The following is a 15,998-nucleotide window of genomic DNA, read 5'->3' as shown; positions in this document are numbered from 1 at the left end:
CTGGTTTGGAATGGGCTCAGAGACCCTTGCACAAAGAGAATAAAGACAACATGGGGTATAAGTAGTAGACCTTAAACCCCAGAACTTTAGACTACTTCTGGAATCAAGGGCAACCTTTGCCAAAGATGAGCTGAAGTGCTGTGAGGAGAAGTACTGTCCCTTTGCTGTGTGTTATATGGGGTTGGCTTGCTTTGCTGTGAACCTGCTTGAAGAAGAATATCCAAAAGCCTATCTGTGCTCGCCTCCTGTTCTCAAGTCTCAGGGACACAAAGGCTTCACCCCCAGCTCACCTGAACTCTATTGCTGAAAGTTCTGACCTGCCAGGAGATGCCTATTCCAGTTTTGGGCCTCTGGAGGTTGTTCCTGGTATTGGGAGCTGGAAGCAACATAAGAGAAGTAAGAAAACCTGTCTCCAAAGCTGCTGTGATGCCACAAACTGGACTGAGGCCTGGGGCACCGTTTGTGTAGTGCAGGACGCACCACCTGGCCTACACTGCAGCTCCGACGCCTGCAGTTATTGGCATTTCCCAATCCCAGCGCTCGCACAGACTCCGTCATTGCCAGTGCCTGCATCCTGGTATTGCGGCACTGATAAATGCAGATGGTGACTCCACAAAGTCACTGACACAACCGACTTCCCCTGTCCTGGTTTCAACATGCCTCCTCCTTATGGACACTGCACCTCGCCTCCTCCTTGGCAGCAAGGGAGATGGCCCGACCTCTGCTCCAACATCTCACCTCCATGACGCCGTGCATCATCAAAGTCTTCTTTTCCAACGTACTGTTTGTTTGGGGGTCTTTGTGACTCTGTGCCTGACGCCGTTCTCCTCTCAGTCTGAGCCATATTTTGGATTTATTGCTGTCACAACATCGCAATAGCCCCAGGTGGAGCTATTTGTTTTCTACAAGTTTTATTTCTGCAATAACTCTTCTAAAGTCATATCTCTGTTGGATTTTTGTCGTTTTGGTCTTGTTGACGTTAGATAAAGATACTTTATTTTTCCTAAACTGATGTGGTGTCTGTTAGAAATGGCATCACTGGTTGGCTAAGGCTTGCACCAAAGCCAGGCAGAGACCACCACTCTACTCAAGGCTTGGGAGTTACACGCCAAAGATAACCCCTGCTCACCCCCTTGGTAGCTTGGCATGAGCAGTCAGGCTTATACCGGAGGCAATGTGTAAGCGTTTGCGCAACACACACACAGCAGCAACACACTAGGCACACTACAAAAGGAACTCCAAACAAGGTTATATATAAAAATAGCCTTTGTATTACCATAAACACATTAGATCATAATCACACATATACACTGTGCCAACTGGAACTGGGCAGTATCTACAGGGGATTATATACACATGACAAGGCAACAGAATCAGCACTTAGTAGAAATAGTAGATGCAGAACATAGAATAACTGAAGCACAAAATACTAATTGTAGAGCACAACCAGTAAGCACTGGTAAAAGATAGAAACACAACACACAATACTAATCACCTTAGGCATAGATCACGCAGGGACACATAAACTCGCTATCATAGACCATACTACACAAAACAAAATCCTAATCATAAAACACTGGTAGAGGTATAAAACAGGGTGCATATATACATTACGCATACATCGCATTAGGCATCATGTAATTACCATCATAATCACCAATCACCTTGCACAAGAATCACAGTAGGTACTGACCCCAGGCCAACTGGCCTTCCATGGGGCTCAAATGCCCTTTGTCCCAAAATTCAGGGCTGGCTGCGCCTGCAGCAAAAGAAGAGTTTTAGGCCTAAACATGGCAGCTGTCCACTAATTGCTGGGCAGCTGTATAATCACCAAGAGGGGCATGAGCATTCACTGTGCCCCCTGTAGAAGAACTGTGCAGCATTGCAGCTGCCCTCTGCCAGGCGGGGCAGCTTTAGAAAAATGGCACTAGCCCAATGAATACTGGCACTCCTCGGGCCTGGTGAGCTCCCCACTGGGACTCTGTCAAGAAAATGGCCCCCAAGCAAATCAGCGCGGGCACCACTGGGGGAGTCGCACTCGGGAGACTCCTGGAAACACTTGCCCCCAATGCTGGAGTCCTGCTCTGGGACTCAAGAGGTGCCTGCGGAGCTCTTCTGCGGTGGCTGTGGTTTGTCTCATCTAGTGCAGTGGGGGCAGGCACTGTAAATGTGCCTCATGCCCCCTCAGCTTCCTCTGGATGGCGGCGCTTCTCCCGTGGAGCCTCCGAGGCTCCAGGTCAATCTCGCTCGGACAAGCAGGCGGCCGGGAATCTCCCTCGCTCTCAGGAGCCCCGTGGAGAGACGCCGGCTTTCTCTCGGTGGTGCAGGAGCGCGGGGTAGGCTCTAATCCGCTTCCTGGTTTCCTCTTCTCTTGCGGACCCGCCCACTTTACCAAACAGGTTGCCTGGCTTCCTGTGTCTTCCGGGTCGTGGCGGTGAGCTTGGTGTTCGATCTGGGCAATGCGGGGTAGGCTCCCACTTTAAAGCACAAAGTCTCTGGCGGGGTGAATACCCGCTAGGGGTATTTAAAAGCACCGAAGCCCCTGGCAGGGTGGGCACCCGCTAGGGGTAGTTAAAAGCACACAAAGCCCCTGGCAGGGTGGGCACCAGCTAGGGGTATCTCAAAACGGCAGATATGCGGGGTGGGCTCCCGTGCCGAAAATAAGGCAGATTGCGGGGGAATCTCCACGCCGGGGATTCCCTTACCCAGATGATCGCAGCTTCATGCCGCTGTGGGAATTAAAAGCGCTGCACCTCAGTTCAGCAAAGCGACCTTCAGCAATTAAAAATAAGGCGCTCCTCAGGCAATCCAGATATAGTGCCTCCCAGGCACTTGAGCGCAATTTCACAAAGAAAGTATTGGAATGAAGGAAGGGGGGCAAAGGCTGGGCCCAGGCAAGCCAGCTCACAGGGCCCTCCAGCAGGGAGGCAGTCCCCAGTGGCGGTTCCTCCTGGCGCCCAGCAGCAGCAGCAGGCTCCCCTCAAGTCAGGAACAAGAGAACATTTTACATGGGGTTACAGCCCCTTCTTATACACAGATTTCCTTTGTCTAAAACTGTAGGGCAAGGGGAGAACCAGTTACAACTGGTTCTGGAGCACTTTGTTTTGATTAGCCCCTCTCCCTATTCACAGGACAGGCCAGGGTCCTCAGACACACCACAGGAGGTGGAGCCATCATTGTGGAGGGAAGGCACAGCCCTATTCAGGTCCCAGGTGAAACTCCTCCCTCCCATCTACATGCAGATCTCCCTATTCACCGGGCAGACCCATCCTGGCTCCTGGAGCCAACCACACCAGCCAGCCCCTGTCACTCACAAACCAGACAGGCAATTCAAATCTCACAGCATACAGAAATGTCAACTTCCAAAAGTGGCACTTCTCCACTAGACACATTCAATCTGCGCACACCATTGCACAGCATTTATTCTCCGAAGTTTGCACATACCAAACCCACCCCTGTACTCCTCTCACACCAGGAATTACCATTGACACACATATCCCCCATGCATTTCTATGGGAGGGCAGGCCAATCTCACCACACACAATCAGACTGTGCACGCACTTTACACTGGGTCACAGTGTTAAAGTGCGCAGAAGCCAAAAACAAGTAATATCAGGTCACATTAAAAGGCAAAAGGTTTAGGGGTGAACCTGCCAAAAGGGCCAAGTCCAAGTGTCCATTTGTGGTGTTCTCACTGTATTGCTGTGCGTTTGAGTACAAATACTTTACACTTTGCCTTTGGGATGAGCCTGTCTGCTCATCCCAAGCTACCCAGGTGTTGAGTAAGGGTTATCTAAAGTGTGTATCCCCCTTGCCCTGACCAGAGGCAAGGGTCCCTATTTGGAAAAATATACTCACCTCTGCCAACTAGAGCCCCCAGATTCTAACACTTCCTGGATGCATCTTAGGTAGATTTAGTTCGGATAGTAAGAGGTAGAGAGTTCTAGACAGTAGTAGTTGCACCAGTAAATAATAACGCCTTGTTGAGAGGTTTTGTGAAGTTGGCTATACAGGCCTCTTACTTCACGGATCGGACAGTGGGAGGAAATGCTGATGTCTATTATGGATAACTTTGACTGTAAAACAGCAATGTTTAAATTTGATCCTTGCATTAATTGGCAACTTGTAGAGCAAGTGCAGCATGGAAATTGTGCAGGCAAAGTTCCCTTACAGAGTGGAGAATTCCCTGTAGAAGTGAAAGAGTAGGTAGTGAAGTATCTCCACAGATTCAATTCCTGATATCTAGCCTGGCGACAACAAGATCATAAAAACATTTTTTTCATCTGGTTTGTAAAAATGAGCTATATGACTTTCTTAGGTAGATGGGTATCTCTTTCTTAACAGAGTGTAGGAAGTAATGTGTGGCTTTATTGCTTGTTTGATGTGTGGGTGCTAGTGAGGAGATCCATGGGCATTGCAGTGGGTGTTCCAATGCAACACCCAGGAATTTCTACACTTCCTGAGATTTACAAAACCATGTAAACCTGGGTATTTGTCAAAACCTACTCCTCCCCCGGTGAGGTGCAAAGATGAGAAGTAACTTTATTTCTCCTTGTATTTTCCTCTTTCTGCCACACACAAAGGAAGAGTAAAAAGCTTCCCAGGATTGTTTGTGTGCAGGGAGGTACCCCTTCCGGCATATATGTATTCCTGCCGACAACACAGGCACCCATGCACAAATGTGCAAGGGTGCCTCCGTTAGCGTCAGGCTGCCAAAACAGCACCAGTGCTGTGGGAAAGGAAAGGAACGCTCCCTATTGGATAAATATGGTGCATTCCTGCCCTTTCAGTTTGACATAGGGCAGCGCAGCAAGGTGACTTACTGCACTGCCCTATGTCAAAATCACAGAAATGAGGCCCCAGGAGTGCCACAAAAACAAAGGGGCATATTTACAAGCCACGTGCACCACAGGAGCATCACTTTTTGTGACACTCTGGCAGCACACATTACACATTTTTATCTATGAGACAATGCAGAGCCACTATGCCAGGCTTTGGATGGCCTCATAGATATGGAGCAAGGCAAGGCATCGCAAATCGCAGCGTTGTCTTACCCCACCCTTGGGAGGCATTCCATGAGCGTTGCAGTGGGTTTTCGTAACAAATAAACGTATAAACGTATAAAAATATCTTTGCTTTTCCTCGGTTTTTTTCCTCTTCCTATCAATGCTGCATTCAGCAGCACACATAGAAAGAGGAAGACGCCTCTTAGGATTGTTTCTGTGCAGGAAGGTGCCCCTTTGTGCATAAAAGCAATCCTGCATGCAACAGAGGCATCCTAGTCTGCCAAAAAGGTGCCAGCGCAGGGAGAAAGGACAAAAATGCACCATAGTGCATAAAGATTGGTGCATTCCTGCCCTTTCACTTTGACGTAGGGCAGCGCAGCAAGGTGAATCTCGCAAATGAGGGCCAGAGTCTTTTTCATGGGAGAGCAGCTAATCCAGTATTTGAGTAATCTTCCACTTTTATTTTCTCCTAGAATGCTCATGTTAAGAGAATTAGGGCTACACACACACACACACACTCAAACTTTGGGTAACCGTTCAATAAGTTTCCCAGAATGAATCTGTGACAGTGGTATTTAGGGGCCTATTTATGAGCTAGTTTGCGGAGCCTTTGCACAACAAAAATGTGGTGCAAAAGCAACTCGAGTAAGGCAACTCAGCGCAAAATCTTTGTTGCCTTACTCTTTCCAGGGAAGATGTTCAATTGGTTTTTCATGGCTGTTCCCAAACTTCTCTCATGGCTTTGCATCAGAAATGGTAAATCTGTGAATGTGCTAAAAAAATATGCCTTCCCAGGATAGTTGTAAGAAGGAGAAATTTCTTTATTTCTACTCATTGCATCCTCTTTGTATGTATGCTGCATACCGCAACACACATAAGGTCTTATTTATGAGAACCTTGAATCACTTTTGCACCACGTAAAGTGGTTCATGCGTGACACAGAGCTCTCAATTCGATTTATGAAGTCATGCAAAGCCACCCTGTGTGGCTTTGAGTGGCTTCACAAATCTTGAGTAAGGCAACACAGCGCAAATAGCTGCGTCGCCGTACTCTGCATTCAGAAGGCATTCCATGGGAGTTGCGGTGGGTTTTCCCATGCATCACCCATGGATTTTGATGCATTCTGCAGCATACATAGAAAGAGGAAAATGCTTCTCAGGTTTATTTTTGTTAAGGAATGTGTAATGTGTCCCTTCCTGCACAAAAGTAATCCTGCATGCAACTGAGGCACTCTTCCACCAGGGTGCAAGGGTGGCAATATTGGCGCTAAACAGCCAAAATGGCGCTGGTGCAGAGAAAAAGGATGGGAATGCACCATATTGCATAAAAAAAGGTATATTCCTGCCCATTCACTTTGGCGGAGGCAGTGCAGCAAGGTGCCTTGCTGCGCTGCCCAATGCCAGAATACCATAAATGAGGCCCACAGGTAGAGGAATATGCCTTTCATATTTGGTTTTGTGCTGGAAGGTGTCCCTTCCTGCAAAAACACAATCTTTCATGCAACGCTGTCACCCTTGCACCATGGTGCAAGGGTGTCTGTCTGTGTTGGCGCTTGGCTGCTAGAAGGGTGCCAGCGCAGAGGAAAAGCCAGGAATGTGCCATATTACCCTAAATAAGGCGCATTCCTTTTCCCTTTCCCTGTCAATTGTGCGTATTTTGCTTTCTCGCCCTAAGTGCACCAGGTATGCCCAGACGTGGATCCTGGGCTCACTGTGCCACTGGAATCAAGCTATCCTGGCTGAAAAGGGGTGAAACCCCAAAACCGGTCCTAGAATGCTTGTTTCCGGTCCAGGGAGGGCATGGCTCGGCAGTTCGGGCTGGACTGATCCCATGAGGCACAGGGTCAAGACGGATTTGCATATGGCCAGGTCTAAACTGGGATGGCATGGTGAGCAAAAGAATGATGGATTTAACCCAGATCTCTTGACTGGGAGTGAATGTTTTGATTTGTTCTGCATTCCTTCCATCAATTGTTTGTCTTTTGCTTTTTCACGTAGTGTAGCACAGCATTGTGATTTGCTTTGTGGCGCTGTACTGCATGACTTTTTGATAAATAGGCCCCCTAATGAACATGTTTGATTGAGTGTCCAGGCAGACGTAAATGCAGGGATTTTAGCTGCTGCTGTTTTGGAAGCAGACTACTGCTGCTGCTGAAGAGAGTGATGGCGTCCCGCCGTCCCAGAACAGAACGCGGCAGAATGCTGCATAGTTCTTACGTGCACTGACCCAGATTCACGGATGCAGTTTGTTCCCGATGGAATTTAGGCTGTCACTGAGATAGAATACAAATTACATTCAGAACCTGCATCGATTGCTTTTAACTGAGCCTCGGAATACTCCAAAGGAAAACTTAGTGAGAAGGGAGGTTAGAAGACGTTTTAGAATAAATTCCCCTATTATTTATTAGTTTGATTTATATATCTCGGCTATACCAGGTGCCTAATGATGTTTGTCGAAATGGTAGTAAGACAATAGTGCCATCTAGAGGAGAGCAAGGTGAACGCTCAAAAATGTTTCAACGTTTTTGCAACGCTGCTGTTATTAATGAAAGAGTGCGCTACATTGTATTAGTATACTTCGTTCAGTATTGCAAATCACAGCCTAAGTTAGAATTTACGTAGAAAGAACACGTACAGGAGCATGGGCTACCAGATTGTCACACTTTAAATTGTCAGTAGAACAACCTGCTTTTAACTGCTATTGAGAGCTGAAGCGTCAATCATAAAATAAGACTAGGGGAATGTGCAGAATTGTCTTAGAAACCATGGTGTTATTTTATTGTTCTGTTTTGATTTTCGTGAAGTTTCAAGAAAATGCCACGACTTATCTGACGTGTGTTTTTCTGTACTACGGAAATTTGGAAGTATTATTTGAATCAAAATAACGGGAGAGGACTCTTTCGCTCATACGAAGATTATAAGATTTTAGAGAGATCTTTTGGGAAAACAATGTCATTGTCTTTTTTTTTTTAAAGTGGGGTCACCTGGGGAGACTAATGTTATTTACTGCTTTATTTTATTTTACAGTTATTACGGGCTTACTGTTTGGTTTCCAGACATGATCAGATACCTCCAGGAGGAGGCATATGAAGAAAAAGTTAAGGTCTTTGAAGCTGAGCGTATCCACCATTTTGTATTCAACTTTACTCTTGAAAACCAAATTCATAAGAACGGAGACTTTTTGGATGACAAGTATGTGTTATTGATTTAAAGTCTGCATTGTGTCTTTGTGCTCAACATTGTCAGCTCTTTAGATACTTTGGCCTGAAATGTGTCTTATCCTACATCGCTGTAAATGCAGTACATTTCTGTACTTTTATTTTGCTTCATTTACATGTGATAGATGTATATGCTTCTTCAATTCTTCCATTTAGTCTTTGGATATGGAATATACCCACGAGAATGAAAACTACAACCCAGATGTTTTTTCTAGATTTCAATGTAACTTAGCTATGGCTGCCTCTGAGTAAGGTTGCTTAAGGAGAACAACGCCATTGTAGTGCAACCCAAATACTAGGGGTCTTATTTATGAAGACCTTGCACCACTGGTGCGTCACTTTTGAAATGGGAAAAAGTGACTTACCGGTGGCGTAAGGCCTTCATAAATAAGGCTCTAGATCATTTTCCTTCTTCATTATTTTAAGTCCTAAATGCGTTGTAATAATATGTTATCCTAAATGTGCATTGAACTCTGCAAACTGTAATTTCTATTGACCGATCTGTTGTGCTATTGTCCTGGATGTGGTAGACTAGGATCATACACTAGACCAGGGGTCCCCAACCAGTAGCTCGAGAGCTACAGGTAGCTCGCCAGCACCCTCAAAGTAGCTCTCAGAGGTGAAGCCAAACCAAGCCAATCTCAGAGATTCTGTGTATATTAAAGAAGCCAACACTGCTCATTTATCTATCCATAAGAATTAGAGACAGCCGAAACCAATGGGCATGTTGATAACACTCAAACACACACTGTGGTGGCCTATCAATCAATCAATCAATCAGGGATTTATAGAGCGCACTGCTCATGTGTGAGGGTCTCAAGGTGCTGGGGGGATGTGTGGGGGGATTTGGGCAGCTCAGGTCATTTGAAAAGCCATGTCTTGAGGCTCTTCCTGAATGCTTTCAGTGTGGGGCTTCATCTGATGCTGAGGGGGAGTTTGTTCCAGCTCTTGGCCATGATGTAGGAGAAGGGTGTGCCTCATGTTCTACTTCTGTGGATGCAGGGGATTTCGGATGATGCCTGGTCAGCAGAGCGAAGGTTTCTGTTGGGGATGTAGAAGGAGATTCTTTTATTGAGGTATTGGGGTTCGGTGTTGTGGAGGGCTTCATAGGGTGTGTGAGCAGCTTGAAGGTCATTCTTTTTTCGACGGGGAGCCAGCGGAGTGCTCGTATATGCTGGGTAATGTGGTCTCGCCATGGGATGCTGAGGATGAGTCTGGCTGCAGCGTTCTGGACAGTCTGAAGTTTGTGGTGTAGAGATTTTTTGATTCCGGCATAGAGGGTGTTCCCGTAGTCCAACCTGCTGGTGATGAGTACATGGGGAACGTTTTCCTGGATTTTGGGGGTGGGTCCATTTGAAGGTCTTGCTGAGTATGGGGAGGGTGTTGAAGCTTGTGGAAGCTGCAGCGTTGGCCTATGGGTCTGCCACATGAACCATCTTTATCCACTTTAAATCTGCCTAAGAAGGAGATTGGCCATGTTATCCGCCCTGCTCGATCAGTGGCACTGTGTGTGACATCAAAGAATAGTAGCAGCAGTAACCAGGGCTGACCCACTAAAGTGTGTGACTGCAAGAACTAGAATGAAAATGTGTTAGTTGTGAGCATGATCAACCAAAGAGCTGAGGAGAAGAGAGAATGCATCCAGGGCAAAGAAATTTAAAAGCATCACATTCATTTTTGTGTGGGTGTGTGATATTGTGTCCTTCCTAAATAAAGTGTTGATTCCTTAAAGCTACTCGTATGACAGCGTCAAGGACTGCCAAATATGTATGCTGGTCTCCTTCAGTAGAGTATTATCTCTGAAGCAATTGCGCCCATTCATGGTATAATTGTGCCATAGCCATAATATTTTCGTCCTTGACTAGTTTGGGCATACAAGTCTAGTAATTACATACTTGCTGCCATCACTGACATAGTAAGAGCATGACTGGCCTGCGTTTAGCCATTCATGACAGAGTGGCAACCACTTCTCCCATAACAATGGCCATTACTGATATATGTTGGGCATCTAGTTGTATTTTTATTTTACAAAGGTCCTAGGTTAAAGTGATAATTAGAGAAATAAATTACACAGGCTCGAGATAAAGGCTGTGTTTTTCCTTCTTCAGAGTCCAGCCGGACCTAGAAGCGTTTATTTTGGAAAACAATTTATAAGTATAGATAGAATTAGGCGAAACCAGGTCGCACATGAGTAACTGGGCACAAGCCTGTACCTAGTCAGAGGAAAACAATACAGGGGAAAAGGAGAAAGAATTAACAGGCACACAAGGAGAAGAGGGTGGCTTATAATACAATGCAAACAATTTTTGAATAAGCACAAACCCACACCAGGCCATTGAGCCTCCAGACGGGACCCCATTTCGGCCCCACTACGAGCATATTACGGCTCGCACGGAAAAGGCCCACGCCATTGAGCGCCCTGCGGAGATAACAAACCGCAACTCACGGTTATAACTCTATCGAAGTTTCCCGTCGAGCCAACGCTAGAGACGCTAGGCTGTAACGGCCTAAATCGAACCGACCCGACTGGGTAGATACCGATATCCTTCCTGAACGCCGCGCGCCAAATGCAAGGCGAAAACGGCATCGGCTACTTCGGAACCTGAATGCCCACTGAAGTGTTTTCAGCCACGTCCAGCCCACTGTGCCTCGCTCGTGGCTCACTCAACCAATCAGGCAAAGCTCACTTTAGTCCTGAAGATGATCCCACTATATTTTTGGAGATAGGGATCGAAACGTTCGTCGACTGTTTTGCAGTACTGCTCGTTTTATGATTTGCAATTTTTACGGTAGTTACTGTGGGTTTGTGCCCAGTTACTCATGTGCGACCTTGTTTCGCCTAATTCTATCTATACTTATAAATTGTTTTCCAAAATAAACGCTTCTAGGTTCGGCTGGACTCTGAAGAATGAAAAACACAGCCTTTATCTCGAGCCTGTGTAATTTATTTCTCTAATTATCACTTTAACCTAGGACCTTTGTAAAATAAAAATACTCAGTTCTACCCGTGGTCCTTGGCCATTTTTACGGGTTCCCTTGTACACTAATACCTACTGGGCATCTAGTTGTGGCACAGTGGTAGCCCTGGTTTAATGGTGGGCATTATTGGCATAACAGAGGCATTCTTAGTGTTATGGTGAGTAAGTATGGCTTATGATTCCAATACCTGGGTATTTGAAGCATAATTTGTCCATGAGAGGCATGTTTACATGGCGGTACTTAATGAAAACAAAAAGCTGATGTTTAGTGACTGTGTATTTTCTAACGATGAAAACTGATTTTATTTTTAAAGGAAAAAATTATGCTTTTTCAGAAAAAGCTTTTCTTCTGGAAAATTGAGTTTGATTGCTCAAAGTGGAAAGCGATTTTGTTAGAAAAATATGTGTATTTTCAAAAACGAATATGCTAATGACCAAAATTTTGCAATTCTAAAAACACATTTAAAGTTATTAACTGAATGATAATTCAATTTGACTTGGGGAGACTTACTGCTGTGGTAATACCCTTTGTGGCACACAGCATGTGATGATTTGAATTTTACTTGAGTACAAGTATTTAATATTGATAAACGTTTTCCTAGCATTCTGCTGATAACTTCACCTGGAATTTGTGGGTGGTTACTACTGATAATTGTGCTTAGGATGGTCATAGTGTACTGTTAATACATATAATCAGCATTTTCAAGTGATAAAATATGCTAGTAGTTCAGCAGGACTTTCCTTGAGCAGAATTAGCTCTCACTACAGAAAAGGTTGGAGACCCCTGCACAAGACAAAGTGTGATGGACTCTGGCGTTGAATAATATAGGAAAGATAGGGATATGGATCAAGCCTACCAGCTACCACTCGGATGTGCAACTGATCTCATGTTGTTTTATGTAAATCAAAGAGAGAAGCTAATGCCACAATATTGAGGCAATCTTTTTACCCAAGCAACCCCACCATGGAAACAAGTCTACAACACTTGTGCATACAAATAAATTAAGGGGCAATGGCAAAGCATGGCCTTAAGCGAACATTGCTAATGCAAGCTTCACCATTCTGAAGACGCAGGGATGAGCTCTATTCACAAGAATGTGGCGCACATCTGTGTTTCCCCTTAGCGCTGGCGCTAAATCTAGCTCCTGAGTGCCAAAGCAGGCCCCCTTGCACCATACTAAAAGGTGTCTGCATTGGGGGAAAGATTATTTATGTGCTGGAAGGTGTTCCTTCCTGCACAAAAACAATCCAGAATACTGATTTAAAGCTCAAATGTGTGATGCATTGTGCAGCACACTAGAAGTTGAAAATCTCCATTTATGTAATGATTGTTTATGTGCAGGAAGGGACACCTTCCTGCATATTCACAATCATTCATGGCAATTTGCTTTTTCTATGTGTGCTGCAGAATGCAGCAGATATAGACACAGCAAAAACAAGGAAAATTAACACTTTCTCCTCGTGTTGCCATGTTTCGACCAGGTTTTCCCTGTTCTTAATTTTGGCGCTTCCTCCTATTTACACCAGCCTGTTAAATAGAGGGCAGCTTCAAAATCAACACCAATTGCTCACTCCTTTCAGCGTGAAAGGGGGCCTTATTTACAAGGTGACATTAAGCCACATTAAGTGGCTTGACACTGCCTTCTAAATAAGGCGAATTGATTATCACCACAGGAACGTCACAAAAAATGACGTTCCTTTGGCGATAGGGGCTTGGAAATATGCCCCTAAATGTGTTGGGCTAGTGTGAAATGTGGAAAATTTCTGTCTTCTGATGTGCAAAAAGTCAGCTTGGTGTTATGGATCCTAGCTATGAATGTGCTGATAATTCAGATTTTCCTTGTTGGTGTTATTGGGGGAAAAAAAACCTTACAACATCGTCCATATAAAATAATAAAATCAACATTATCAAGAATTAAAATTCACCATAATTATTTGCTATCTCTTAAAACGTACATGCTCAGTCTTTAGTGGCACAGACGAGTAGTCCAATTAGTCTCTTTCCACACAGTTCAAAATGTACTTTTTTTTCCTAAATATTAAATGATTCTTGTTTGAAAAACAATGCAAAATCCTCATCTTGGATTTTTCAGTCGTTTCCTTATTCCGACATGGTTCTTAAAATTCTTAGGAGTACCTCTCTTCCCTTATCTTTTCACGTTATCGCGGACTTTGTAGGTCTTGTCCGAAAAAGTAGTTCTGGTACTCCAATAGCTACCCGTCCCTGGTTGTGTTTGTTCTAGGTGGGTACAGTGCTGTAATGACAGTCGTCAGTTTCGGCGTCTCGGCATGGCTGGTTCCAATAAATTAGTGTCTGAGAAAATGACAACAGGCCTGGTACATTGACTATAATGTAGACCCTAAAATATTTAGGAAGATATGAGATGAACGCTTGATAGTCACCAAAAACTCCATATGGGACCTCCAGAGCAATTCATTAAACTGGGCACACTCTATCTCTCACTCGTCTTCCGCCATTACACTGTTAAGCATGTGACCCATGTCAAGACACCACCTTGGCTACTCACGCAGAACACAAGTACTTCCCACTTAGGCCTCATTGCACATACAACTCCCTTCCACTCATACACTCCCCCAAAGTGTAGCGTGCCACCTGCCAATTCTGCGCCTCACCCCCACAATGGTGTATGAAGCACTATACAAATACAGTTTTAAAATCATGCATTTTCACACTGTATCTAGTTAGGTCTTTTCCAAGCATACAGACCAAATGTGGCTAATCTGTGCATACAATGTGTAAAATGTAGTTTTCTCACTGCTTTGTTTCATGACAAGATTCAGCTCATTAAATGTGTGTGAGTTTGTGATTGAAATCACAAACAATGTTCTCCCTTTTCCCTGAAAGTAACTTCCAAGCGGTAAATGTATTCGCTAGCATTATTGTGTCAATTTACAAGAGCGCATGCTGTCCGTCCCCATCACCTGAGAGGATGTAAGCACCTTGGGAAGGGAAATGTCACCTCCAGACATTACAGGAGTTGGGAATCATTAGCAGAGGTCATGCACATGCTTCAATTCAGTTGGAGTTCTGTAAGGGATACAACGGTTGCGCAGTGGAACAAAAGAAGGATGGAGATAGGTCACAAGCTGTCTGGATCACAGTACAGTTGTAAAGGGATGGGTCAGTGGTCACACTGGGGATGAAACATGGGATAGCGCTCAAACTCAGAAACAGAAGCCACTCCCGAGGATGTGGCATAATGGCCAGAGCTGATGACTTTGGAACTGGGGAACCAGGTTTGAGTCTCCGCGTCGGCTCAACATCCTGTGATTCTGGGCAAATCACTTAATCTCCCTGTGCCCACCAAAAATGAATGTGTCCTTCAATCAGCGCCAGAACGGGAGGGGGACCGGCAGAGTCCGAAAAGCACTTTCCCTTTCCTTTGCCTGGAACACAGCCCACACCGAGCGCCGTGAGGGAAACGGCTAATAGACCCAGACCACAATCCCCAGGTGCCCCGGTCGCAGAGGTGCACCTGGGACGTCACTGACTGCGCCAGGAGGCGCCTACAAACAGCGGAGCACCGACAGCTCCGTGGGGGACCCTTCAATCAGCGCCAGAACGGGAGGGGGACCGGCAGAGTCCGAAAAGCACTTTCCCTTTCCTTTGCCTGGAACACAGCCCACACCGAGCGCCGTGAGGGAAACGGCTAATAGACCCAGACCACAATCCCCAGGTGCCCCGGTGGCAGAGGTGCACCTGGGACGTCACTGACTGCGCCAGGAGGCGCCTACAAACAGCGGAGCACCGACAGCTCCGTGGGGGACCCTTCAATCAGCTCCAGAATGGGAGGGGGACCGGCAGAGTCCGAAAAGCACTTTCCCTTTCCTTTGCCTGGAACACAGCCCACACCGAGCGCCGTGAGGGAAACGGCTAATAGACCCAGACCACAATCCCCAGGTGCCCCGGTGGCAGAGGTGCACCTGGGACGTCACTGACTGCGCCAGGAGGCGCCTACAAACAGCGGAGCACCAACAGCTCCGTGGGGGACCCTTCAATCAGCGCCAGAACGGGAGGGGGACCGGCAGAGTCCGAAAAGCACTTTCCCTTTCCTTTGCCTGGAACACAGCCCACACCGAGCGCCGTGAGGGAAACGGCTAATAGACCCAGACCACAATCCCCAGGTGCCCCGGTGGCAGAGGTGCACCTGGGACGTCACTGACTGCGCCAGGAGGCGCCTACAAACAGCGGAACACCTCCTGTCCCCGCGGGACGCGCGCGGGACCGCCGGGCTAAGCCCGGGCAAAGGGCGGGCCCTCTGTGGCCCTCTGAGGCGCAAGGAGGCCGGGACGGGCCACCACTCTTGGTTCCACCACAGGAGGAGGTACAGTCAGATGCTAACCATTCCCTTTTTATCGTATTGATCTGTACACTGTTGTCTTCGGTATCCAGTCCCCTACCCACGATGTCCATTTGGGAAGAATTGAATGCCATGTGTGGTACTAACTATGTCCAGGATGTATTAACTCCCCCTATAATGAATAGAGACATTGAACAACCAAATGGCTCACCCCCCGCATCCCCCGAACCAACTTTCTGCAGCCCCCATTTATCCGCCCCAAACCCAGTCTCACTAACATTGGATAAAACGGAGACTCGATCACATGACCCCGTATCCCCCCTTCACTTGACCCTACTGGCCCAAATTGATCAAATGTTAAACAGTGCTCTATTACCATTGGTCGCAAAAATTAATGATCTGGGGGAGAGGCTGACCAGGATTGAAATCACTGTAATAAGGTCCCTTCCACTAAATGCCAAAACCATGACACCCA

General features: G+C 46.2%; 1 protein-coding gene across 1 annotated transcript in view; it reads left to right on the top strand.

Annotated features, from left to right (window-relative positions):
* SV2B (synaptic vesicle glycoprotein 2B) overlaps positions 1-15,998 on the top strand; it is a 281,226-nt gene that overhangs the window by 197,491 nt on the left and 67,737 nt on the right. Inside the window, exon 8 of the mRNA XM_086958097.1 lies at positions 8,033-8,197. Coding sequence (XP_086814223.1) covers positions 8,033-8,197 — 165 coding nt within the window. The remainder of the gene's footprint in view (positions 1-8,032; positions 8,198-15,998) is intronic.

Source organism: Lissotriton vulgaris, chromosome 2_1 (assembly GCF_964263255.1).
Source record: "Lissotriton vulgaris chromosome 2_1, aLisVul1.2, whole genome shotgun sequence".
In the NCBI taxonomy this organism is placed as follows: domain Eukaryota; kingdom Metazoa; phylum Chordata; class Amphibia; order Caudata; family Salamandridae; genus Lissotriton; species Lissotriton vulgaris.
This window is presented reverse-complemented; position numbering and strand designations above follow the sequence as displayed.